Source organism: Globicephala melas, chromosome 20, assembly GCF_963455315.2.
Source record: "Globicephala melas chromosome 20, mGloMel1.2, whole genome shotgun sequence".
In the NCBI taxonomy this organism is placed as follows: Eukaryota; Metazoa; Chordata; class Mammalia; order Artiodactyla; family Delphinidae; genus Globicephala; species Globicephala melas.
The window spans coordinates 30,508,883-30,532,966 of NC_083333.1; the positions used below are offsets into that span (position 1 = coordinate 30,508,883).

A 24,084-nucleotide genomic window follows, 5' to 3' on the forward strand; every position below is an offset into this window, starting at 1 on the left:
CCAGGACTAGCACAGCAGTTCTCCACGCCGCCCGCCCGGTAGAATCACTCGGGAAGGGTTTGCCCAAGCCTCACTCTCGAGAGTCTCATTTCCTTCACATTTGTATTAAATTAAATTAGTATTCAATAACTCTCCCAGGTGATTCTGGGCTCCGTGAGTGTTGGAACCGCTAGGTCAGAGAGAGAATAGACCACATGGAGAGGGAGGGAAGTTGCTTATGGTTTTGGTTTCCTGGTGTTTCACTGTTTATTTTGCAGTGGGAGGGAACTCTTGCAGTGGGATGAAAATCATTTGCCAAGGGTAAGGGGCACACAGGCGGTGGGAGGGCACAGACGTGCAACAGCCACTAATGGGGTGGGAGAGAGGGGCCCCCTGAGACAGAGCCTAATGAAGCATGGCAACCTGCTTTGGGCAGCTGGATGGTCCTCCCTGACGATACCAGCCGGTCCTGATGCAGGAGCAGGGAAGGAAGGAGCAGGATGCAGCTGGGCTAAGCAGAGTCTGTGCAGCAGGGGCTCCTCCAGGCACGAGCCTGGGCTAAAGGGAGGAGCCAGTGCAGGTGACCAGCCATGAGGCCCGGAAGGCAGAGAGAGAACCACACCGCTAAGTTCTCACCAGGTGTCACATGATACATCCTCAAGCTGCCTGGGATTACCAGAACCTAGCTTCACCTAGGTCCCGTCTACATGGAGGCTGTCCACGCTACCAAGACTGGGCAGGATTCGAACCCTGGCCTTCCTCACTCCATCGTACCAGCCAGCCTTTCACTGCTCGCTCCTGACTCCCGAGGTTGGCCGAGCTTCTAATGGACGGTCACCTGGTTCCCCAGGTGTCCTGCACTTTTTCCTAATCGGGAGACTCCGTGCTCCCTGGTCACCTCCTTCTCACACCTGTGGGTCTCCCCATTCTGTTCTGATAACGCAGGCTTGGCTGCATCACAGCCTTGGAATCTGTCACCCACCTGCCTCTCTGGTGTGACGTGCCCTACCACTCAGCTGACTTCCCAAGCCAGAGGTCTTCCCCCAGCCCTGAACCTTCCACCTTATGTTACCTTTGCTCTTGATTCCACCTCTGAATACCAAAGTGGCCCCACCTCTTCTGTTACTACCATGTCATAGTTGCAGACATGAGCACTTCTTGGCCAGCCTTTTGGACTGGTCATCTTCACCTGTCTTCTCCACCCCCGCCCCTGGCCTGCACGCACACTGCCATCAGCCTTGGGTGTGTAAACAGCGAATCAGACCTTGTAGACCCTTGCTGACGATACCGCAGGCACTCACTGTAATCCGAAAGACACACAAAGAAAGGCTGGCGTGAAAGGTTCCTACCGAAATTATCCGTGGAGAAGCATCCTGTGCTTTTGCCTTGTCACCTGACAGGGTCGTTCAAGCAAGCCCCACCAGCTGGAGCCTACTCACCTGTCAACTCCCCATTCACAGCTTCCCCTCCTCCCCGAGGCCACACCAGGCAGAGCTGGCACGCCCTCCTCCTGGTTCCCACTGGAGCCGGCAGCTCTGTGCTTGAGACCATGGGCTGCCAGTGGGAAACTTGGCCTTATTCAACTTCTACGCAGCCAGAACCATGTTGCTACTGATGGGAACCAGTAACAACACGCAAAAGCTATGGTCTTGCTTGTATGACCCCTGTGCCCAGATATGTAGTGGATCAACTCCAGCTGCCTCCCAGCCGGTGATGCAGAACCTCTGGACACAAGTTCCGCTGGTGAGACAGGCCCATGAACTACATCAGTCACCCCAAACCCTCTCCCACCTGCCGAGCACCCCCTCTGGTTTGGGTCCAGCAGATGTTTCACCTCACCTGTTCTTACTTTGCTGTCCTCATTTTGAGCTGTCCGGCCAACCACCCCCCCACCCCCCACAGTGACTGGAATAGAGAGTCCCCGTGTCTGAGGAGCATGTTTGGGTGGGGCACTGTGGGGTGTCACTGAAGGGAAGGAAGGAGTAAGGAGCCGCGGAGCTCGGGCACCAGAACCCACTCGACGGAAACCTGCCTTTGCCTGGGACGACACTAGTTCCTGTCACCCACTCACAGGCACTGCTCCTGCCACCTGCGGGATCATGAAGCGCTCTGCAGACACCTGTGCCCCCTCCTGGCCTTACCCCACTTCCAGGACGTGTGGTATCAGCCAGACCCTGCCCCTCCTGTTCCCGTCAAGCCTGACAAGAGCTGCAATGTCCACGTGAGTCCAAATTACACTCTACCAACAATGAATTCCAGTCCACACAGGAGATGAGTTTTCCTCACCACGGCCTCCGGTATGTGGCCGGAGCAGCAGCTGGGCGTGCCCACTCGGGTCAGGGGAGACTGAACAGGCACTGACCACATCGCCGTGCCCTACCCACCGCTGTGCACAAGCCAGGCTCAGGAGGGGGTCCCCAAACCGGAGGCCTGGGTTGTCCCTGCCAACTGTGAGGAAAACTCAGTTTAGCAAAACCTGATTTCTCCCTCATCTTTCCCTGCAGAAGTCCAACCATTTGGTTCAAAAAATTTTCAAACAAACCTCAGTGGAATGATACTGTTTCCAAGTTTCAATCTGGTGCTCATTGAAAATCACCCTCAAAGCTCAAGGAGTCACTTCAAAGGATTTCTCCCTTCTTAAATTCAAACAATGTATTAAGACATTCAAATAAACCTCTTTATTCCCCCTTTATTCTTAACAAAGACCTGTTCTAAGCTTTGCTGCACAGACTGCTAAAGGCACCTGACTCCCTCTCACGGACAGTGACCAGAAAGTGCCTGAGGCCAACCTCACACGCAAACTAGGACAGCAGACTGGGGTCGGGGTGAACCTTTTATAAGTCAAAGGGGAAAAAAACAAAGACACAGGCAGGACTCACAAAAACTCCTTGTTTTATTGCACCGAGATCTTGACAACATCTGGGGCCCCTCAGCCCCTGGAACGGAGGTGCAGGTCATGTGCCGTGGACTCGACGCGCACACGGGGCCAAGGTGTGAGCAGGCCCCCAGCCCCGTGTGCGCAGGCCCTCAGCCGAGGGTCAGGGAGTGACAGGACCCAGGACCACTGGGAGGGGTGAGTTAAATGAGACCCATGTTCTAAGTCAACAAAGTCTAAGACTGCCACTATAGAAGCTTTATACACGGACACCTAGGATCTGGACTCGTCTTCTGGGCCTATCCTTTCCCTCCCAGTTTGGCCGATGATTCTCCGTGGGATGGGAGGACTTGTCTACTTAACAGTGATACTTAAATGCTGCAGGGTCAGGCCAGTGCTCATCCCTGCCCAGGAGAAAACGGGTACGTTCTCCTCAGGAAAAGCCTTTATAGTTATATAGTGGAGGAAGGAAGAGACTTGTTTGGAGAAGAGGGAGAGAGAGAAAAGAGATCAATTCTGTGCTAGCAAACAACTGAATTTTTCTTTTTTCAGCTACAGAACATGTTAAAAATATGGTCGGGGAGATAGTTCACGCAGGAATGGATGTCAACATCTCAAGAGAGAAAAAAACCCTGCCCACGGAGGCACCTGCCTTCCCTCTTGAGATGACAAATGACAGAGCCACAGGGCACTGGGGTGGGCCCCTCAGCTTTGAGCAAGGTGTGGTTGACATGCAGGAATCAGTCCTCTGTAGAAGACAAAAAGGCTCCTGGGCCAGTCCAGGCAGAGCCTGCTTCCCATTTGCTGGGACCAGAGCAGCCCCAGCGCAGGCCACTAGTATTATTCTCCCCAACTTTTTAAAGAGAAATACAAAAACAGGAAGAAAAAAAACATAAAGATCGACCCACATGAAAAAATTAACATAGCTCCCCGTATAAAAAATGTAACGCTTTTTCGATACCACCAGGATCCCCCAGGCCCCAGAACAAGCAGCAGAGCAAAGGGCAAGGCTCCGTGAGGAAGAAAGTGGGGGCCAGACAAGTGCATCGGGCCTCAGGCTGAGAAGACCACTCGAAGGACAGGACCAGGCACTGGTCCACTCCCACCCGAAGCGGTACCAAGAGGAGAGGAAGCATGGACGTGCGCTGAGGGATAATCTTCAGATTTACTTCCATACCTTCTACCGCTGGGACATGCGTCCTTTTTCTGGACAGTATCACCTCACTGAGGCTTTTCCGTATTTATTAAATTATAAGTTCGCAGCACAGCTTGAACAAGATAAAAGAGTGATCGTGATCTTCTCGAGTAATACAATCATCTAAATTCAAAAAGCACTCACAAAATTGAGCAAACAAAGCCAGTATTTGCATATTAGGGAGAGGAAACATATTGCTGATGGAAGCCACAGGCCTGGTCAAAAATAAATGTTTTATATCAAGTAGTAAAATAAACAGAGAATCTACCCCAAGACCACCACCTCAGTAAGGACCCCCGGGTTACTGCAGCTGCAAGGCAGGGTCCAGCAAAGCCACCTCGGAACAAGTAGCAGCCTGAGAAGCAGATGTGTCGGCACATCTTTTCGGCCCCCAACCTGCCCCACTACAGCCACCTGCTCTCCAGAGAGGGTCTAGAGTTTCTTGCAAGAGAGAGATGCACTGGCAGGGCTGCCCGCCCCGCAATTCCATAAAAGGGAGAGGCAGCGGCGTGGGGCCGGCCCGGGGCGCCGCCGACTCTCTTGAGGCTGAACAGGTAAGGCATACAGAGCCCCCACCTGAGGAAGCGGGAGGCGCAGGATGAGCTAGCAGTGCCAGCCGCCAGGAGTGGGGGACGGAGGGCCCGTCGAGAAGAGCAACTGGCTGCACGCCATCATCTCTGGAGCTCGAGGTCACACTGGGAAGGCGCAGCCGCCGTCCTCCCTGCCGTCCCCCGCAGCCCCAGGACAGCATCACAGGGCGCTCAGCCCCATCTCAGGTCCCAGTTGCTGTGCTGCCCCCTGCTCTAAGAGTCCCCGTGTCTGTCACAGTGCGTGTTGTGTCACCAGAGGTCCTGATCCACAGAAGCCCGGGGCCTCTGCGGGCCGTCCCCCATGGCAGGCCTGGAGCCGACAGAGCCAGCAAGTCCTCGGCAAGTGGCTCTTCAGTCCAGATAGACGGTCCCCGGGAAGGGACCGCGTCTCTGGAGGCTGTGAGGCAAAGAACATCATTCTTGAGGGAGAGAAACGAGACCCTAGGAGTCCCACCACCACCCCGGGAGAGCGCGTCCAACACAGGCAACGCCACTGACACGAGATGGAGCCTGGAAACAGCCTGGTCCTCAATCTGCAAGTGACCGGTGTGTGCACACCACACTCCACACTGTACACACCACAGCCCATGCACGACTGCACACACACACACGCACAAACTGACCCATCTTGACAGCTCCAAATTCAGCGGCGATAGCTGAGACTGGAAGCCTTAGCTGGATGAGTCACAGACCAAAAGTTCCGTCTACTCTGAAGTTTCTGGAAGGCATTGAAGTTTCTTTTCTTCTCTCTCTTGAATTTTTTCAATTTCTTTTCCTATGTCAAGAATCACAGTGTCATAATTCCCAAAAAGGGCTCCCCCGGGTCCCGGGGGCTCCTTTCCAAGTGCTTACTACGTGCTAGCACGAGTCTCAACATGCGACCTGAACTAACAGATTGACACTCCAGTGACCCACGGAAGGTGTCCCCACGACCCCCACTTCACTGACGGAGGAGCAGGAGTGACTGGAGGACACAGGCTTCCTGAACCCGGGCAGCGCGGCTCCAGTCTCGCCTTCGGCCACTCTGTAGTGCTGCTGCCCCTTCAAACAGCCCTGAAAATCCAAGTCCTCCCCAGCGGCCCCCGAGCTGAGCTACTCCGCGGCGGCGCTCTGCCCCCGCCAGGTGCCACCACGCATCACACCTTCCCTCGGTCGAACTCTTCGTCCCAGTCGTCAATGACTGTGGCCATGCGGGCCAGCCTGCTGTCCTGAATGGCGTCCTGACTGACAGCTGACACCTCGCCGTCCCACGTCAAAACTGCAAGACAGACACTGGCATTGCGACCTGTGTGGGTACCTGGCTGCCCTGTGGATTTACTTCAAGGGTGAAGTTTACAAAATAGGCTGGTCTACTCCTAATTATTCAGAAAGTTTTCAGTGCCACCTTTTGGTGAAAATGGATACACAGAGAAGGAAAAGGGGAGGAACAGAGTGGTCTCCGGTGTGTAGGCCAGTCAGTGATCCCGTCACTTAAAAGCAAACACTGTTAACCCCGAATATTTAGTTCTTTTTAAGCCCATGCCCTCATTTGAGAAACAAAGATCTTGCGTTCTTTCTCCGAGTCCGAATTAGAAAAATAATGTTCTAAATAAAAACTTACAGCATGAGTGCTGGATGAGTTTTTCGGTCTGTTGCCTGCCCCGACTCTGGAATTCTAATGCTCTCCCTGGCTGGCCTGCCCTGCCCTGCCCAAACGCCCATGCTCTGCCCTCTCCCCGGCTCCCAGAGCCCAGCAGGAAGCTGCTCTGGATCCCCACCGCAGACAAAACCCGCCTGCAGGGCTCTTGATCTGCATACAATGGCAATGGGGTCAGAGGGGGTACAACAGACATGTACATTCCTCTTCCCATCTTCAGAGCCAAGCAATTCCTATGCACAAGGCTCAACACAGGAGGTCTTTTTCAGGCCTCTCTAGCTCCTCATAAGCCAACTGCAGAAGACAGAAATCAAGTCTCAAAACCAGTACCTCTTCTCCCATAAGCTTTATCAGATGAATATTTGAGCAATTCCTGGACCACATCGGATTCTCTCTCTCTGTCCCAGGATACAAGAGGAGCCTGTCCCAGCCCTGCAATCAGAATAACATTTACATACATTAAAAATAAACCACCGAGGAAACACTCGTACACCTTTTATTTACAACAGAATTGCAGAACTTACTAAGGACAAATTCTTTAGAGAATGTGTAAAAGCAAGCTCTTCCTGCCTGCCTGCCTGCCTGTGACAAGGGAGTTAACGATTATTCTTTCTCAAGAGAAGAGGTTATTGGTCCAAATCAACTCTGCAAAAGATGAAAACCTGAACACTGAAAACAAAACAAAAAACCTACAGGCAGCAGTGAGCCCTCGGTCTGACGGAGGAAGGGACGGGAGCTCCCCATGGAGGCTCCTCGCCTGCAGGGAAGGGGCAGAAACCGGAGCAGCGCGAACTGGAGGGACAAGGTGCCGCCGCCACCACCACCACCACCACCACCACCGCAGCTTCGCAGGGCAGCTCCCACCGCCCTGCCCGCAGAGAGCCTGGCCAGCAAGGACATCTGCACAGACAGCACTGACCACCCCTTATCAGGGCTCTAGAAACGACGTCTTAGCTGCTCCTGGCCTCTGCCCAGTCCCCCTAACCACCCACAACTGTCAGAATAGACTCACCTCCCTAAACACAAGCCTGACCTCATCTCTCTGGTCCGTCAATTTGGCAATGACCTGGTGCCCTTCAGGCTCAGTGCTCTGAGCAGGACAGCGTCCACTGTCTGCCCCCGGCCTGTCCCCCACCCCCTCTCCAGCCGCTCCTCAGCACAGCTCGGGCCCGGTGGTCACGCGGAGCCACCCGCAACCCGGGCTCTGGCCTCTTTAGGGTCACAAATGCCTGCCCCAATTCTGGGATCATGAACAAACACACGGGGTGCTGGGCGTGCCCGCCGCGCACTTCCTGCTCTGCACTGGGCGGAGAGCCCTGGGGCCCGGGAGCACCTCCCGCTTGGCTGACGTGCTCACAAAGTGACCCCGTCTGACGACAGCCGGTCTCTGCAGCCTTTTCTCCAATGACACACGGGCTGCCTGAAGTGGCCATTCCTCACTGCCTAGCAGTTAGTGCTTTTGCCGTGTAATTAATGGAATTCCGTGTTTATTCATGAATTCGTTTCTCCGGAGTTTGATAAACTACAAACCCATCCCCGGGAACCAGTGTGCCCCCAAAGCACAAACAGCAGACCCCAGACGATCCTTCACCTGGGGGCCCCTTCCTGAGGCGCTGAGGACCTTCTCTCCCCTCATTTAACAGACACATTCCACCAGGAGAGCCTGGTGAAACGGGCTGGCCCACTAAGGAAAAAGAAAACACAAAGTGGACGAGGCGCTTGGTGGAGGCCTCAGCCCAGGCACGGCCACAGCACACAGAACCCCACTGCAAAAGGCCACACGATCTTCAGGAAGGCCGGCTACAAAGAGAGGCAGAGGGAGGTGAGCTTCTGAACCCAATGCTGCAAGTTCAAGTGGCAAAGAAAAACGCCAGGCTGGGCAGCCCAGGAGTAATTCCAGTGGGAAGGTTTAGATGGGAACAGCCCTGAACCAGAAGAAACACTGCGCTCACAGAACGTGTGAAGTTTACATGTACCCCATCTTTTCCTGCGGGGTAGTTTGGGCTGAACGATCTGCCAGGTCAGGAGGCCCGAGTGGGCAGACAGCTGGCACGAGGGCAGAGGTAAGAGGTCTTCCAGCGGGCCCCTCCCAAGGTACCGCACCTGCCTCTAGAAGCACAGGGCAGGCTGGCTCCCACCCCCTGCTCCCCTGGCGTCCCCTCCCGGCCCAGTGCACACCTGTGGGGCCTCCGGGAGCCTGGCCATTCACAGCTGTCCCTGGCCTGCTCCCAGGGACTTCAGAGCCCCTCTGGCCCTCAGGCTCATTCTCTTCTACTTCCTGCTGTGACTCCTGCTTCCTTTTTTTCTTTCTCTTTTTCCTTGGTGATGCTGCAATAGCCTCTGGCTGGACGACATCTGAGGAAGAGCAGCTCCTAGGAAGTCAGAGTTGACAGTCAGCTCCTAGCAAACTGAGGCCCAGATACCCCGTGAACTTTGGTGCACGTGCCTCAGCCCTCCAGAAGAGCCCCAGGAGACTCCACCCGAACCTGACCAGGACCTGCCCACGGCCACAGTCCAGAAAAGCACACAAATGCGTTTTTAATCCGAGGCAAGTCCCACAAGGTGGACGACAGGACCCCAGCGCGGCCCGGCCCAGGTCACGGGACCTCCCAGCACCTACGGGGCTGGCCAGGTCCGGAACGCTGTTTCCACTCGCCACCCGCCTGGGACACCTGACGATACAGTCAGGTACCAGAGGGCCGGGCAGCGCCTGTATTTCCAGACAGCACCCACTGGGAGTGGGCTGTGTGTGAGCGGAGGCGCAGGGCTCCCGGCTCTCACCCACGCCGAGGTGGGTGGTCCCGGCGGAGGCCGTCTTCTCCACCAAGGTCCTCAGCTCCCTGCCTCCTCCTCTTCTTGCGGCTCACGCGGTGGCCGTCGATCACGCATCCCACGGGCCAGCCGTTCCCCGGCTGCTGTCCGCCCTCTTCCTCCGGTCTGCCCACCAGCGGCTCCGCCCGACCCTCCTTCCTATGCGCGGGGCTCCAGGGTGGCCCCGGCATGCGCCCCGCCTGCAGAGGGGAGGCGTCCGTGTTCCCCGTGTGCTTCCTCTTCCTCTTCCTCCTCTTCCTAGGAGGCCCTGGAGGGGCCGCCACAGCCGTGCAGGCCTCTGAGCCCTGGCCCTGGGTCTCTCCCACGCAGGTCTTCTTCCTCTTCTTACAGAGACCCTGGGGGGGCTCGCTGGCCTCTGGCAGCTGGTGTGAGGGGGCCCGGAAGCCCCCGTTGACCTGAGGCAGGGGCGCAGAGGCGGGCGAGTGGCTCTGTGGGTCTGATGTCCCGAGAGGCGGGGGGCTGCTGGACAGTGACGGGGAGTGGGGGCCAAGGGGGGGCTTCAGATGGCTGGATGGTCTCGGAGCAGGTGACACAGCCCTGTAGGGACAGTCAGGTAGTGAGGACAGGCTGAGCTCTCCCTGCCTGTCCTCCCTCGGCCCCTTCCCTCACAGGTCAGGATTTTAAAAGACTTTCGCCTGTAAACCTCAGATATATGTACATTTCAGCGAACGTTAGAAAATACATGCTAACAAATTCAAATCTTAAGATCAAAGTTAATAAAAATCGTTACGTATCTCTTAGTTTCTTGTCACCAGGCAGTTCAAAGTACTTTTGCAAACCCTAATGTTTCAGATTCTCAGTACAAATGTGTTGGGAGGAAACCTCCACTAAGCAATAAATGTCCAGCCTCCGCAAGTATCAGGTGTCTGAGCACAGGCGGTGAGTCTTATAAGAAAGGCGGCTATGAGCCTACGCATCTTCCACTATTACCCTTCAAGGATTTTCCTCTGAAACTTGGGGTTCAGGAAAATCAGGGAAACAGACTTTCCAGTCAGATGATACAGCAAGACAAGTAAAGGGCAGGATCTAGAGCAAATCAAGTGAGACTCTTGGATCTCCTCCTGCCAGCTATGCGACCTTGGAAAAGTCAACTTTCCACTCTGGGCCACAATTTTCTCATCTGTGAATGTGTGACAATAAACCCATCTCCAAGGGTTGCTAATGAAACAGGACTGTCTCAACATCATCTAAACTAGACAACAAACTGATGGCAACATACAAACTGCACTACTACATCACGCTACTCTGCGTTTTCTGGAATTAAAAAAAAAAAAAGTTATATGTCAAAGAAACAAAGAAAAAATACCCAATAAATGTCTTGGATGTTTAAGGACCTAGCATGTGCAAAACCCCCGTGCCAGGACTGAGAGCGGGAGCGGGGCTGGACAAAGGGAACAGCGGGGCCCCGAACGAGGAGGGCAGGGAGGGCACGTTGGCGCCGCAGCAACGCCAAGCCCGCCCAAACCACCCCACGTCCTCGCGCCCCATCTTCCTTCGCTCCTTCCTCCCTCCCCAGCTGCCAAAGGCCTTGATAGCCCCTCAGCCTTCAAACAAGCCGTTTATCAGTAATTCTGGGCCTTTGGCCTTGGACTCACAAAGGAACACGAGCACCCCTGTACGGAGCGGGCCAGGAGGCGACAGCCCAAACCTCCAGGGGGGCATCTCCGCAGGAGCCTGAAAAGCTCCCAAAGAACCTCGCCTCCCGCAGCAGCCTCCGCAGCGCACGGGGGGCGCCTGAGTCCCCTCGGGAGGCCCTCAGGGCCAGGGTGACAGACCCCACTCCACCCGAGATAAGCCAGGGAGCACCGCTGGGAGACACAACCAGTGCACAGGACCCTGAGCTCACGCATGGTCTGTTCAAACACCCCCCCCCCTTCCACTTCAGGGTCCTGTCACGGGGCTGGGGGGCCATAGGCAGATCAGCTCACAACACACGCATCACCACGAGCACGTGGCAGACGACGGAAGATGAAGACAGAGTAAAAAAGCCAGGGCCTGAGAGACCAAGCCGCCTCTGCCCCACTGAAGCTCCTTCAGCAGGAGGACAGAGGAGACACCGGGCAGACCTGTGTGCTGTCCCCATGGGGGAGGAGCAGCCGTCCTGCTTACCGGATTGTACTGACAGGCCACGTGGAGGCGACGACAGGGTGAGTGGGTTTCCGGGGGGAGGTGAGGTCGGAGGATGGAGAGAGGGGAGGTGGACGGAGGTCATTGCCGGTTGCCCTCCGCAGGGTGCTGGCCTGCAGTTATTGACATAAATAAAAACTTGGTGCTCTAAAAAAGGTTGCCGTGAGTGAAGAGAAAAAGTAAAAATAAAATAAAAATAAAATAAAAAATAAAAGAGCCCAGAAAGAAGGATGAGAGGACAGAAGAACAAAAAAGGGGGCGTGAGGGGTGGGAGAATGGTAGAAGAAGAATCAGAAGTGTTTTTGGTTAGAAACAAAAAGGAAAAAACGAAGGAAGTTTAAACAAAAATCTCAGTACGACAATTACATCACGGAGCTTTGAGGTGCACACAGAGGTGCCAGCCAGCCCGTGTCCCGCGCGTCCCCGCGCTCAGAGCTCCCTGCCGGGGCCCGTTCCCAGAGGCTCCCTTAGGACATCTGTCCACAGATGGAGACAGAGGACAGCTGTGTGGCCCTGACCCTCTATCGGCCACTGGCCTCATCCAATGACAGAGATGCCACAACCTGCCTGCGCCTGGACAGCCCTCTGCCACCTAGGGACACCCAACGTCTCAGCTCCTCGGGCGGCCAAATGCCCCTGTGCTGCCGCCCCACCCCCCAAACTACAATCGAACCCGCTCCCCAACCCCGACCGACACCCTCCCACACACCCACCTTCCTGGCAGAAAGGGCCAGCTTTTTGGCCGGCGGAGGAGACATGGTGTTAGCGGGCTCGGGGGAGGCGCTGCTCAGGTCAGGGCACTTGGCCTTCACCAGCTCCGCGTCCTCTCGGGCCGGCAGCACCTTGGCGGGGCCGGCAGAGTGGATTCCCTGAGAATCGCCAGGAGGGGCGGCTCCACTCTGGGGTGCCGGGGGGGGCCTGGCGGGGCCACCACCAGCAGGGTGCTCAGGGCTGGAGGCCCTCCTCTCGGCAGCTGGACCCTCATCACCCACCTTGGGCCTGAGCCCGTTGGCGGTCCTGGCGGCCGGGGGCCGAGGTGAGGTAGAGAGGGTGGCCCTGCCGTCCCAGGAGCCGGGCCTGCGGCCCTCACACCTGCTGCCGCCCAGCTCGCCGGCGCCGGGGGGCCCCGGGGAGGTTTTGAGCGGTGGGGAGAAGTGCTGCAGGGGGGCTGGTTTCTTGACTTTCTTTCCAGGCTCATCCAGAACAGTCGGCACGTGGGGAGGCGTTTTGCAGGGCTTGGGGGAAGGGGACCCCAGGGGTGGCTTGGGAGGAGTGTATCCGTTCTGAGACTTCAGGCCCGACACAGAGCCATTCCTGGCAACGGGCACCCCGAGCTCTTCAGGGGTCTGAGGCTTCTTCATTGTCACAGGGTCTGGTCTCTAAAGGGGAGCAAAGCAGAGGAGGCGGTCAAAGCCGGAGGGAGCACAGCCGGCTGGCGGGGGCCCCACAAGGAGGCAGCAGGCAGGGGCTCTGAGGGGCAACTCTAGACAAATTATTTACACGGACACACGAGACAGATACTGTTACTTCTCTGCAGTATCTTCTGAGTTGCGCACGTACGGGTGTGCCTCTTTATAATTACCTTTACTACGAAAGCAGTACATGTTCATCAAGATTTGAGAAATACAAAAAAATAAAAAGGGAAAAAATTTACCAAGTTCCATCACCTAAACATAACCCTCCATTAATAGGCTGGTGTCTTCTCCCTTTGGGCTTTTCTTCTGACACAGGTGCACAGGAGCATCTCAGTTTCACCATATGCCGTTATCACCTTTGTACTCTGGCCCATCAACAAAGGTCTTTAATGTTTGACTAGCAACCATCTCATTGCATGAAGAGTATAAACCAGACTGGCTCCAGGTCTCCTTGACATGACCACTAAGGTGCTAAGTGCCCCATCCTTCTCCATAGCACCGTCACAACTGGGTCTACGCCACTCACTCACCGAAATGCTCCCCGAGGCCTGCGTTGGTGCTGTTTACCACGACATGCCACCTCCACCCCCAACCAGGTCAGGGTCTTAGAGACTATGTGCTGAAGGAATGGTCAAAAGACTGAATCTGGGGGTTTCCCTGGTGGCGCAGTGGTTGAGAGTCCGCCTGCCGATGCAGGGGACACGGGTTTGTGCCCCGGTCCGGGAAGTTCCCACATGTCGCGGAGCGGCTGGGCCCATGAGCCATGGCTGCTGAGCCTGCGCGTCCGGAGCCTGTGCTCCGCAACGGGAGAGGCCACAGCGGTAAGAGGCCCGCGTACCGCCAAAAAAAAAAAAAAAAAAGACTGAATCTTCTTCTGTACTTAGTACTCCACGCTAATTTTTTAGAAATGGCATTACTAGGCTGTTAATATTTTCATAAATTAGGATGCATACTGCCACACTGCACTTACTGTACTCTTGCCGGCAACAATTTTTTCCCAAAACACTTGCTAATTTGATACTATTTTGAATCGCTTAAACATCCGTACCCTCTGCACAGGCAACAGACTGGTTTTACGTCACTTAGGCCATTATTTCTTTATTAGCATTCTTCCTAAAATGAATAATCTTCCCGCTGTGCTGCAAAACCTGTTCACTTATTGAGCACTTAAGTACATGGAACTTACACAATGTTACCTAGAGTAAAATAACTTTTGTGCAACTGCAGTGTATTTGGGAAGTTATTTTCATGATGAAAACACGCAGGGTCAGTGAAGAGGCCTTGCGGTGGCCTGACCAGGGGGTGGGGTGGGGGGCAGGCGTGGGGGGGGCCATGCTCGCCCTCAGGCACCCCCATGCCCGTCGCTGTTCCTCTGAGCAATACCCAAGGCTTCTGGCTTTCCTGCTCTGGCCACAGTGACCACCACCTTCGCAACCAGGTCATGGCATGTCATTGCTACGTCAACTCTAATGCTTCTATTTCAGCTTCTATTTTCTTGAATGTTGGAAAGGAAACAGATTTGCATAAATGACTAAAACCCCTGTAGACATGTGAAGGCCCCGGCAGCCTGTGTTTGGATTTGATCTTCAGACTGAAGGGAAAGGATCACAGAAGTAGTCAACAGAGAGGGCCGTTCTATTTTTGAATTACGAATTACGTTATAAGGAAACTGCTATTATCTTATTAATAAAACTGAGTTCTTAACTTTTTTTAGTACAAAATTTCAAATACATACGAAAATAACTTCAAGGGTATTCCTTAATTGTTAACACTTTACCACATTAGCTTTCCTGCTCTCTCTCCTTCTGCATATATACATGTGTACGTACGTACGTATATATTTTCCTAACTATATGAGTTAAATTTTAGACACGACGTCCTTTTACCTCCATACACACCCACGAGTATTCCTAAAAACAAAGGACGTTCTCTTAGCATAACCACAGTATAATTATCAAAATCAGAAAATTAACACTGGTACAAACTACTGACATTTTTAGTATTAAAATGTGCGGATAAAATATTTTTTTCCCAGATGCTTAAGGCCAGAGGTTTGCTTGGGAAACCTGTCACTGCACTTCCGCGTGGCAGCTGCTCTAAGGTGGGGACACACTGGGAGCTCTAAGTCTTGATTTGCTGAGTCAGGTTTTCTCATCACTGTCCCCCTCTTCCTTCTCACCATTGTTGGCTCCGTGACCCACTTCAGAAAGAACGTGGAATACAGCAGGACTGCTGTCTGCACTCTCCTTCCATCGGGCCGAGCTCCCCAGCACGAAGAGGTCTGGGGGCTCCACGATCCCCTGAGAGGCACAGGCACGAAGAACGGCAATGATTACATCGATCCTCTTAAACAAGTACCTTTCCAGTCACTGATGAGGATGTGGTCCCATTGCTGATATTCTTCCTGCTGTGGTCTGGAACCACCCTGGGGTGGCTGGGAAGGGAGGAGGCTGTCCTGCAGATGGAGCCCTCAGGACTCTTCTTAGAGCCTGGAATCCTGTCAAAGGAAGAGAACGAAGTCAGGGAGTGCCTTACTAAAGCCGCAGAGGCTTTACCGAAACTGAGTGTGAGAAGGAATCAGAATACAGAAGTCAAGGTTACAATTCCATTCCTAAAAGAAAAGGGCAGGCAGGGAGTTCCCTGGTGGCCTAGTGGTTAGGATTCCAGGCTTTCACTGCAGTGGCCCGGGTTCAATCCCTGGTCTGGGAACTGAGATCCCACAAGCCATGCTGCACGGATAAATAAAAAAAGACAGGCAAAGGCAGAAAAACAGCCAGAGGGAACCATGACTGTCCCAACATGCTTCTCTGAAGCTGACTTCGCCCTTAAACCATGAGAACTTACTACGCAGCCTCAGATTCTGCTCAATGTAAGCAAAGAGCAAATTACTCAGTTCTTCCGAGATTATTAGAGTCTCAGTCTATCAGAAAGCCATCCTGGAGCAGCAAAACACCTCCCTGCTCCACATCCTCATCCTCCAGGTCGGTGACAATCAGTCCCAAGAAGAGGCACCTTCCAAAGGCCTACACCCTCTGACTACTTAGCCTCTACCCCCTGACAACCTACCTCACTGCCCACCGGGATCACTTTCCCCAGAGGCAGGTCTGTACGCCAGCCGATAGCCAGATGGAACGCATCTAATGTGGGGCAATGATGTAATAGACAACCTTCCAATTTACATTCAAAGCCACCTCACTGTGGGGCAGATGGACTCCTGCTCTGACCTTCCCACAGGCTCTGGCTTTGACTCAACAGCCAAGTGGGCGTGATCTAAGTGCCCTTCCCAGTGGCCGCTCTCCACGACACCTGACTGGCAGGAGAGCTGCTCCAAGAGCTTCCCTCCTGCAGAATTCCAGTCACTTTCATGCAGGGAAAGGCCAGGGAGGCCGGTCGGGGCGAGATAAGAGTGAAGGCGAGCGCTCTGGGGGGTGGGGGTGGGGAGCCGGTTACCGCAGGTAGAAGAGGACGTAGGCCTGCTGGTTCAGAACCACCTTGATGTTGCTGGAGTGGACAAAGGAGTCGTTCATCTGGTACCACTGTCCATTGCTTGCCTGAGCAGCGCAGGGTGTGGACGAAACAAAACACAACGATCAACACTTCTGCGATCCTTACTTTTAACAAGGGAAGGAAAAAACCTTTTAGCTGCCACATGTATCCCAGTGCTGATGAACTAACTAGCAATGATTTCATAAAATGTCAAGTATCCCTCTAACTTTGAATGTGCCCCTGAGTGTGCTGGAGTCCCCCTTCCTTCCTGGCACCCCAAAAGATGCGAGCCTTCCTTGTGGAAGGCTATTTTGACAGGTCTGCTCAGCACAGCCTCTCCCACCAATATCTGGCCTTCTGAGACTTCTCCAGGGGGTCTAAGGACAGGGCACTGGCAGCAGCCCCCCTCCAGTGTCTCATCGCAAGGCCAAGAGTGGGACAGATCCTGGTGAGACAGGTTTAAAACACGTCTTTGCACTCCACGAAGAAACAACAACAGGACCTGGACACAACCACAAAACACGGCCACTTTCCACAGAATAAACATTCTGCAGAGGTCACATCTGGACTTGTGCAAACAGGCACCGCAAACCTGCCCCCCGGAGGTAGCACGCGTACCACCACCTAAGACAGCCTGACACCAACACAGGAGCCACTGACCTTCACGTAGCAGTAATAGTGCCCGGCGTGGCAGCTATAGCCCGAGTGGACCAGGACAGCATACAGTCCGTACATGACAGGCTCACCATTACTCTGGGACATATACGGACGGATGTTCAGGAATTCCGGATATCCCACATCCTGTTTGAAAAGCCAAGGAAAAGGCAATTACAATTCACCATTGGGAGTAAGGGTCACCTTGCCCTCTCCATCAGCTGGTCTTTAACAATGTGGGGCAATGGGCACACAGCAAGGCTGAGGCGGGGGCCTCCCTTAGTCAGTGATTAGAAAAGAAGCAGAAAAGTGCAGTCTTTCTATGGAAACTCTATGGAATTTCTATGAGAAACTCTTACTTTATTGTCTTGACAAGTGGTTTATGGTCTCCTATCTTAGCCGTGCATCCCAATTAGTTCTCTCACTACCTGGGTCCCACATGTGAAAGGAGAAGAGTTGTTCATTCTCCTCCCTGCCACCATGCAGGAGCACTGCAAGGGGAGTACAGGGGGACAGCGCTGGGAGTCAGGGCTTCAGGAAAACAGGTGCTGACTCCACACGGCTAATTGAAACAGCAGGTTAAAATTTTAATGGAGTAGCTCAGGATGCAGGTCATGCCATAAGTTATTTTAGAAATCAACAATCTTTCATAAGAAAATATTACCAAACATGATCTTTGAATGATACAGATATAACATACTTGCATTTCTGCCTGTGCACATATAGACTTTTAAAAAAATGAAGTACAGTGACTTCCCTGGCAGTCCAGTGGATAACACTCCACACTTCCACCGCAGGGGGCACGGGTTCAATCCCTGGTCTGGGAACTAAGATCCCGCATGCCGCACAGTGTGGCCAAAAAAAGAAGTACGGTTTACACAGAGTGAAAATAGGAGTACAGTTTGGTGAGTTCTGACCAGTGTACACTGATGGTAACCTACACTCCATTCAAGAGACAGACACGGACCCAGAAAACCCGCTTCTGTCCAGTAAGTGCCCCCATCTCAAGCACCCACTGTTCCAAGTCCTACGGCAAGTGGTTACTTCTGCCTGTTCTTGGGCTTCATACAGCTGGTACCTGTTTGTCTGGATCAACAGAATGTCATGATATTAACCGACATATCTTTTCCTGTCTATTGACAATCTCAAAATCTCAAAAGCCAACACACCCAATAGGCTCAGGAGCCCCAGTCCAATCTTGCTAGACATGGGGCCAAAATCAAACAGACCAGTTTCTCAAACTGTGTCCTAATGGAAAACTAATTCCAGGAGATTTTATGGCGGAACGTGAGATCCTCAGGGCAGAAGCGACACGACCTCATTCAGCACTGATTATCTCCCACTGATTTCCCAGTGCCTCGCACGGCACGGTGCAATGTAAGCCCAAGTGTTAGAACGGAGGAATGAGTGACTCCCTCGGTAACTGAGTTTAGTAAATTCCTCTTGGAGATTCAAAATACGACACAGCTTAATAAAGGCTCTGAGAAGGTCTGCAATTAAAAAGAACTATTTTAACTTGGGCTTGGCGTTTCCCAAACTCGGCTGAACACAGAACACGGAACACTTTTTTTCAGGGTACCATACTACCGTTCTGCAGAACACCAGTTTGGGAAATGCTGACCTAACCACTACCACTGCCAGTGAGAAGACTGAAAGCTCAGACAAGTGCCTCGCCCCAAACCACACAGCTAGGCTCTACCAACCGAGAACACATCTCCAGGCCCTTATGAGGCAAGGCATCTTCTATTAAAACACCACTGTGCAAAAAAGTAAATTATTACACTCCACAAAAAGGCACGGCATGCAGCTGCACCTGCTTTAGAGACAAACAGGACATGGAGCACAGTGTTCATCACACTGATTTCTTGGGCCACCCAGACCTTCTACAGCAGGAACACCCCAAGCACAGGAAGATGCTGGGAAAAAAAATGTTCTTGAACTTGACTGCATAATGATCATTTATGGATTTTGCAAAAATGTGGACTCCTGGGCCCTGTCTTCCAGGGATCTGAATCCACTCAGTCTGGAGTAGAGCCTGGAATCTTTCAGAAAGCGCTGACCAAGCAGCCTGGGCGCTGTGAGTGCTCACCTTGGTGATCTTCCCCCCGCTGAAGTTGGCAAAGCGCTTGAGTGAGAGTGTCAGGACGTTGGACGTCCTGTGGATGGTGAACCGCTTGCTGGCCGGAACCTTCTTCTTGCATCTGCGAGGAAGGGGAGAGGAAGAGCTATCAGCTCATGCTCTGAGGACTGCTGTCCTCACACTAGGTCAGTAGCAGAATATCAGGAACTGCACTTTAAATAAGGGGTCTTCTTAAATGAGACTGTGCCCTCCGCACCCCTAAAAACCAATCAACACCACTTAAGGAAAGGAAAGCTACGGCAGGGCCACCAGGACTAGAGAAAAGGTGGAGATTCTAAAGCAAAAACAAAGTACTTTCCCAATGAGGAGACTAAAGAAGATGCATGGAAAAGTAACTTTGGGCTATAACACAGGAAAAGCAAATTCGAGCAGATGTGGCCAAGAGATAAACAGGCAGGCAGGAAATCACCGAAAACAAAGCCAGAAGACAAGGAAATGAAGGGGGAGAAGACAGAGGCAAAAGTGAACAGCTTCTAGAGCCAAAGGAGGTGAACTGAGAGGGATAAAAAGCAGGGTTCAGGCACAGAATCATCCCCCTGAAAAGCATAGTGAGAAAACTTTCATTAGTGATTACAGCTCTTAAATGACTTGGATATAAAGTAACACAGCCACACACTGAGACTGCACAACCCTAAAGCGGACGAGGTCAGTCACAACTGCTGAAACGGAAAAATGCCGAGGACAACTCAAGTCAAAAACGGAAGCCACAGAACACGGCTTTTCGAGGAGGCAGGACGGCCTCCGGAGCCGACGGCCATGTCCAGTCACTCCACTTCTGTGCCTCAGTTTTCTCCTCCTGTGAAATGGGGGTAATAACAGTCCCTGCTTCACGAGTGAGTGCACGCGAGGCCCTCAGAACAGGGACCAGCACAGAGTAAGTGCCACATAATAAACAGCAGCTATGACAACCACAGCTATCCCTCCATCTGTGTTGTTTAAAGGTTTTCAGTTTTAAGACACATCTACACCACTCAAGAATGTGGACAGTGACTGGGAGTTCCCTGGTGGTCCAGGGTTAGGACTCGGCGCTTTCACTGCCACAGCCTGGGTTCAATCCCTGGTCGAGTACTAAGATCCTGCAAGCCGTGAGGCGCGGCCAAAAAAAGAAATGTGGACAGTGGTCACCTCTGAGGGCTAGAGGGAGGGAGGGGACGGCAGCCGTGTCAGGTTAGGTGACATATTTTCTTTCTGGCCGGCTTGATCTTTTTGCCGCGAGCAAAACGAAACTTACTTCGCACACATATAGGCATTCTCTCCACTCAGGACATCTGGTTTCACAAAAAGTTCCAGGGCACGCACGATATTTGCAGCTTGCTGAGAAGGACAAAAACAGGGAATAGAACAAAGAGCGGAAGAAATAGGCTGACTCTCCAGAAATGCCAAATGTAAGGTCTTTTTCAGGCTGACGCAGCAAATCACAACATTTCACTTGCATAAGAACTGGCCTGCTAGCTGCCACCTTCTGGGAGTCAGAACATGGCGAAGGAACAGGGAGCCAGGCTGTTACCCCTCCTCTGTTGACGAGGATCACAGCCCCGGGGGTTTATCAAGGCCTCAGAGGGTCCAGTCCAGACCTCAGGCTGAGGTGAGCTCACCTCCTGCAGAGCTCGAGCAGGGAGAAAGGAAGGCCGCTCCGGAATGCGCAGCCTGTGAAGGCTCCCGCAGCACACCGGGCCTCCCTGCTCGAGCCCTGCACGCAGGCTGTGAAGGCTCCCGCAGCACACCGGGCCTCCCTGCTCGAGCCCTGCACTCAGTGTGGCCGCCATTCATGCCTCAGGGCACAAAACTGCATTATTTTCCCTCTTCTTTTTGAAAAAAATAGAACTCGCAGAGGGAAATGGCTAGGAAGAAATACACGAAAACGTAGGACTCCAAGTATTTCTTTCCTGATCTACCTGGATCACATGCCCTCATAGGTTTTTGTTCTTTGGGGTCTTTGCCCTCTGGCCTCCCTGTCCCAATGCAAACGAAACAGCATGACAGGGTCTATACCCGAATCTCCAGTGCCACATCCAAGTAGGGATCGTAGGTGTCTGAGACGCTCTTGCACACGGAGCACTTCACTGCGAGAGAACAAGGGGGGCAGTGGGGTGGGTGCAGGGCCTCCAGGGCACCACCCCGTTTCCAAGTCTGAGAACTGGAGGCAGACCACCAGCTCACCAGCCCCCTGAAATCTTGGGATGGGAAGTGCTCAGGAGGAGACGAGGGCCCACCCCGAGGTGCCTTCCCAGCCTGGCCAGCTGCCCCAGGGGTGCTCACTCCCACGCCAAGGGCAGCGGCCACATCTGAGCAACTATGGAGTCTGAGGAAAAGGAACACCACCCGCATCCACAGGCTCCTGATGCTTTGCTCCAAACCCCCTCCCAGGAACGGGGCCCCCAGCAAAGCAGCAGGCGGGGCTGCGGAGCACAAGCCAGGCTGCAGGCCTCCTGGGCCTGGCGGGCCAGCCTGGGTGCCAATACCAAGTCTTTCTGGTTAATACTCTAATCCCCAACAAGAAGGGGCAGAGAACGTTTCTCCACTTACCTCGTGATCGGAGATAGCCTCCAAAAATCTGATGGACCAAAGTCGTAGCCTGCGTCTGACGATCCAACCTGCAGAAAGGCTATGACCTTCAGGGGGAGGACAGGGGCCAAGAAGCAGGCCGGCAGCCCCGCCAGCCCCTGTGCTGTTACCCGCTCAGTGAGAGGATGGGAAAGGTCCCACCTGGTCAGCGGCAGCTCCGCCCCGAGGCCTCCGCACGCGCTGACCCGCGAGGCCTGCTCCCCACAGCCGCCGCCTCACCTCCCACGGCACGGGGAGCAAGAGGCCGGATGGACCTGTACGTCTCCCCACCCCCGGCCCACCCCTCCCCGCTCCAGCTCAGCCCCACAGTCCCTCGTGGGCACCGCACACACGCACCTCTGGGAAAGGGAGCGCAGGGTGAGCAGGGACAAACTCCCCCTCTGAACCCTCTCAGCAGGACAGCAGTCCTGCATGGGCGTGGGCTTTAGGGTCCGGAAGACCTACATTCAAACCCCCAGCCCCAGAGCCGCGAAGCAGAGCTCCAGAGAGCACCTAGCGCAGCGCCTGCACCCACAGCGACTCACGTAACGAAGATTCTGGAAACAATACCCTATGTCTAGCCTCTGCTCCTGGTTTTGCTTGCAACCCACCGAATCTGATCCACTCCTCTGCAACTGTCCTGAGTCCCCGAGACCTCCAGGACACAAACGCAGCTAACCTTTTGGTCTTTTGGGCCACAAAAGCACTACGTGGCAAGGCCCATTCCCTGCCGGGAAGAGCTTCCCCGTGTCCACCCAGGCCCCAGTCTCCTGCCCACCACCTCCTGCAGGTGCTTCTGCCTCCCGGGCGGGGGCGGGCGGCGGCGTGCGCGCTGCTAACCCGGCACCTCCCTCCGCAGGCGGCCACCTCCCACCACCAGCAGAGCGAGCCAGGCGCCCTGGTCTCAGCCTCCTGTTCAGGCCACACGACTATTCATGGCTGCGCTGCCCAGACGCACTGAGGAGTATAGCTCCAAAACACGTGGGGGACAAACAAAGGGTCAGCAGATTTTTATTCTGCACGTTAGGAAAAGAAAAATCAGCTGCTACCTTCTATACTGTCACCACCACTCATCAAAGAAGGGACATTTTAGGTCCCCAAACTAGCGAGGACATAACCTCAGAGCAGACTGAAAGCCTCTGGGTGTGATGCAGCTGCTGAACTCCAGGTCGCCCCCCGGGTCACCAGAAGCCCGTCAGGACAGGAGCCCAGAGGACCACACAGGACGCACCCTCAGTTCAGCTGGAAGCAGGGACAGCGCAGACATTCAATCACCCAGAAGTAGGAAAATAAAGCCAGATCAAAAAGTTATCCCAGACGCTCCCACCGAGCGTCCCAGAGGAAGGGAGGGAAAGGAGAAGGGACGAGGGGACCTGAGGCCTGTGCGGCACCTCCTATAAGGTGAGGCTCCCAAGCGTCCTGGCAACAGGATGTGGCTGGGAGGCAGCCCCCAAGGCAGCAACTCAGCGGGAGGAGGCAGGCAGGCTCCTTGGGGAGCAGGGGATTCAGGGCAGGAGAACGAAGGGGAAAACCAGGGTCCTGAACAAGGAACATAAAAATACTGAGGGCACAAGCCCCTTCTGCCCCCAGAGGAAAAGCTGCCCACTCCAGCGTGTGCTTCGCTGTGTGGCCAGAAGGGGGCGCCCGAAGCAAGAGCCGAGCGAATCGCCAAATCCTCGTGATACATACGGAAGCAAAGGCGGTTGCGGTAGAAAATGGTGAAGGAGACTTGACACCCTACCTGACTAGAATCAGCCCCCCGGAAGCAACATGAAGCAGGAGAAGACAGCGACACAAACTCCAGGCTGAACTGAAGACCCCAAACAAGCATGTGGGGAGATGGAAGAACACCATGAACACGCCTTAAAACTAAGATAAAACGACCAAAAGGAGGGAAAGTTCACTGAACTCAGGAAAGAAACAAAGACTGAACTTCGAGGGGCACATGGAGGAGAGACTCAAAGGAGATGGAGTGAGGGGCACAGGAAGCAGGGGTGCGGGGGTGTGCGGTGCAGCCGTGGGGAGGGGGCGGCTGAGACATGAGAACACCAACAACCCGGCACCCGAAAGGGCACCGTACCATCAAATACATAAAGCAGAACACGAGAAACATTCCCAGGCGTTAAGGGGAAAAAAGGGCCTTTAACACAAGCAAAAGCAATGCCATCGTGTGTTCCCGAGGGGAGAGTCACTTCCCAACCAGTGCAGGGTCACCAAAGACAGACCACTTTACCGGGCTACGGGTCAGGTTTAATGACATCAGAGTTTCATCCGCTGAAACAGAGGTTTCCCATCCTCATGGCTACAACTCAACTAACTTTCCCAAAGGATGTTCCAGATATGACTCCTGAGTTGTATTTCCAGAGTCCAGGACTCAGTTCTATTCCAAGCCTAGGCAGCACTACCTGCCTCCTTTCTTCTCTCTGAACCCAAAAACCCAAGAATGATACAAAAACACTGTTGACAGTAGCTGTTTTACAAAAGGGAAGACTAAGCAACCAACCATAAATCCGTCATGTGCATTTGTCTACGCTCTCAAATTTGGGCAGAGTGAAACCTCAAAAATCATAATCTCCTTACCCTCAAGTTTTCCTGCAGCCTTTCAAGTTCT

General features: G+C 53.9%; 1 protein-coding gene across 2 annotated transcripts in view; it reads right to left on the minus strand.

Annotated features, from left to right (window-relative positions):
* Nucleotides 1–4,263: 4,263 nt before the first annotated feature.
* Nucleotides 4,264–24,084, minus strand: part of USP36 (ubiquitin specific peptidase 36) — a 33,416-nt gene continuing 13,595 nt past the window's right edge. Inside the window, exons 7-21 of one of the 2 annotated variants that reach the window (XM_030837876.3) lie at nt 21,456–21,523; nt 20,922–20,992; nt 20,161–20,243; nt 18,879–18,990; nt 16,796–16,936; nt 16,100–16,200; nt 15,008–15,146; nt 11,948–12,613; nt 11,217–11,347; nt 9,057–9,644; nt 8,454–8,647; nt 6,606–6,707; nt 5,782–5,897; nt 5,263–5,414; nt 4,264–5,036 (exon numbers count right to left, since the gene is read on the minus strand). In XM_030837876.3, coding sequence (XP_030693736.1) covers nt 5,283–5,414; nt 5,782–5,897; nt 6,606–6,707; nt 8,454–8,647; nt 9,057–9,644; nt 11,217–11,347; nt 11,948–12,613; nt 15,008–15,146; nt 16,100–16,200; nt 16,796–16,936; nt 18,879–18,990; nt 20,161–20,243; nt 20,922–20,992; nt 21,456–21,523 — 2,644 coding nt within the window. In that variant the 3' untranslated portion in view covers nt 4,264–5,036; nt 5,263–5,282. Of the gene's footprint in view, nt 5,037–5,262; nt 5,415–5,781; nt 5,898–6,605; nt 6,708–8,453; nt 8,648–9,056; nt 9,645–11,216; nt 11,382–11,947; nt 12,614–15,007; nt 15,147–16,099; nt 16,201–16,795; nt 16,937–18,878; nt 18,991–20,160; nt 20,244–20,921; nt 20,993–21,455; nt 21,524–24,084 lie in introns of those variants that run through there. The other variant, XR_009560335.1, reaches the window with a different exon arrangement.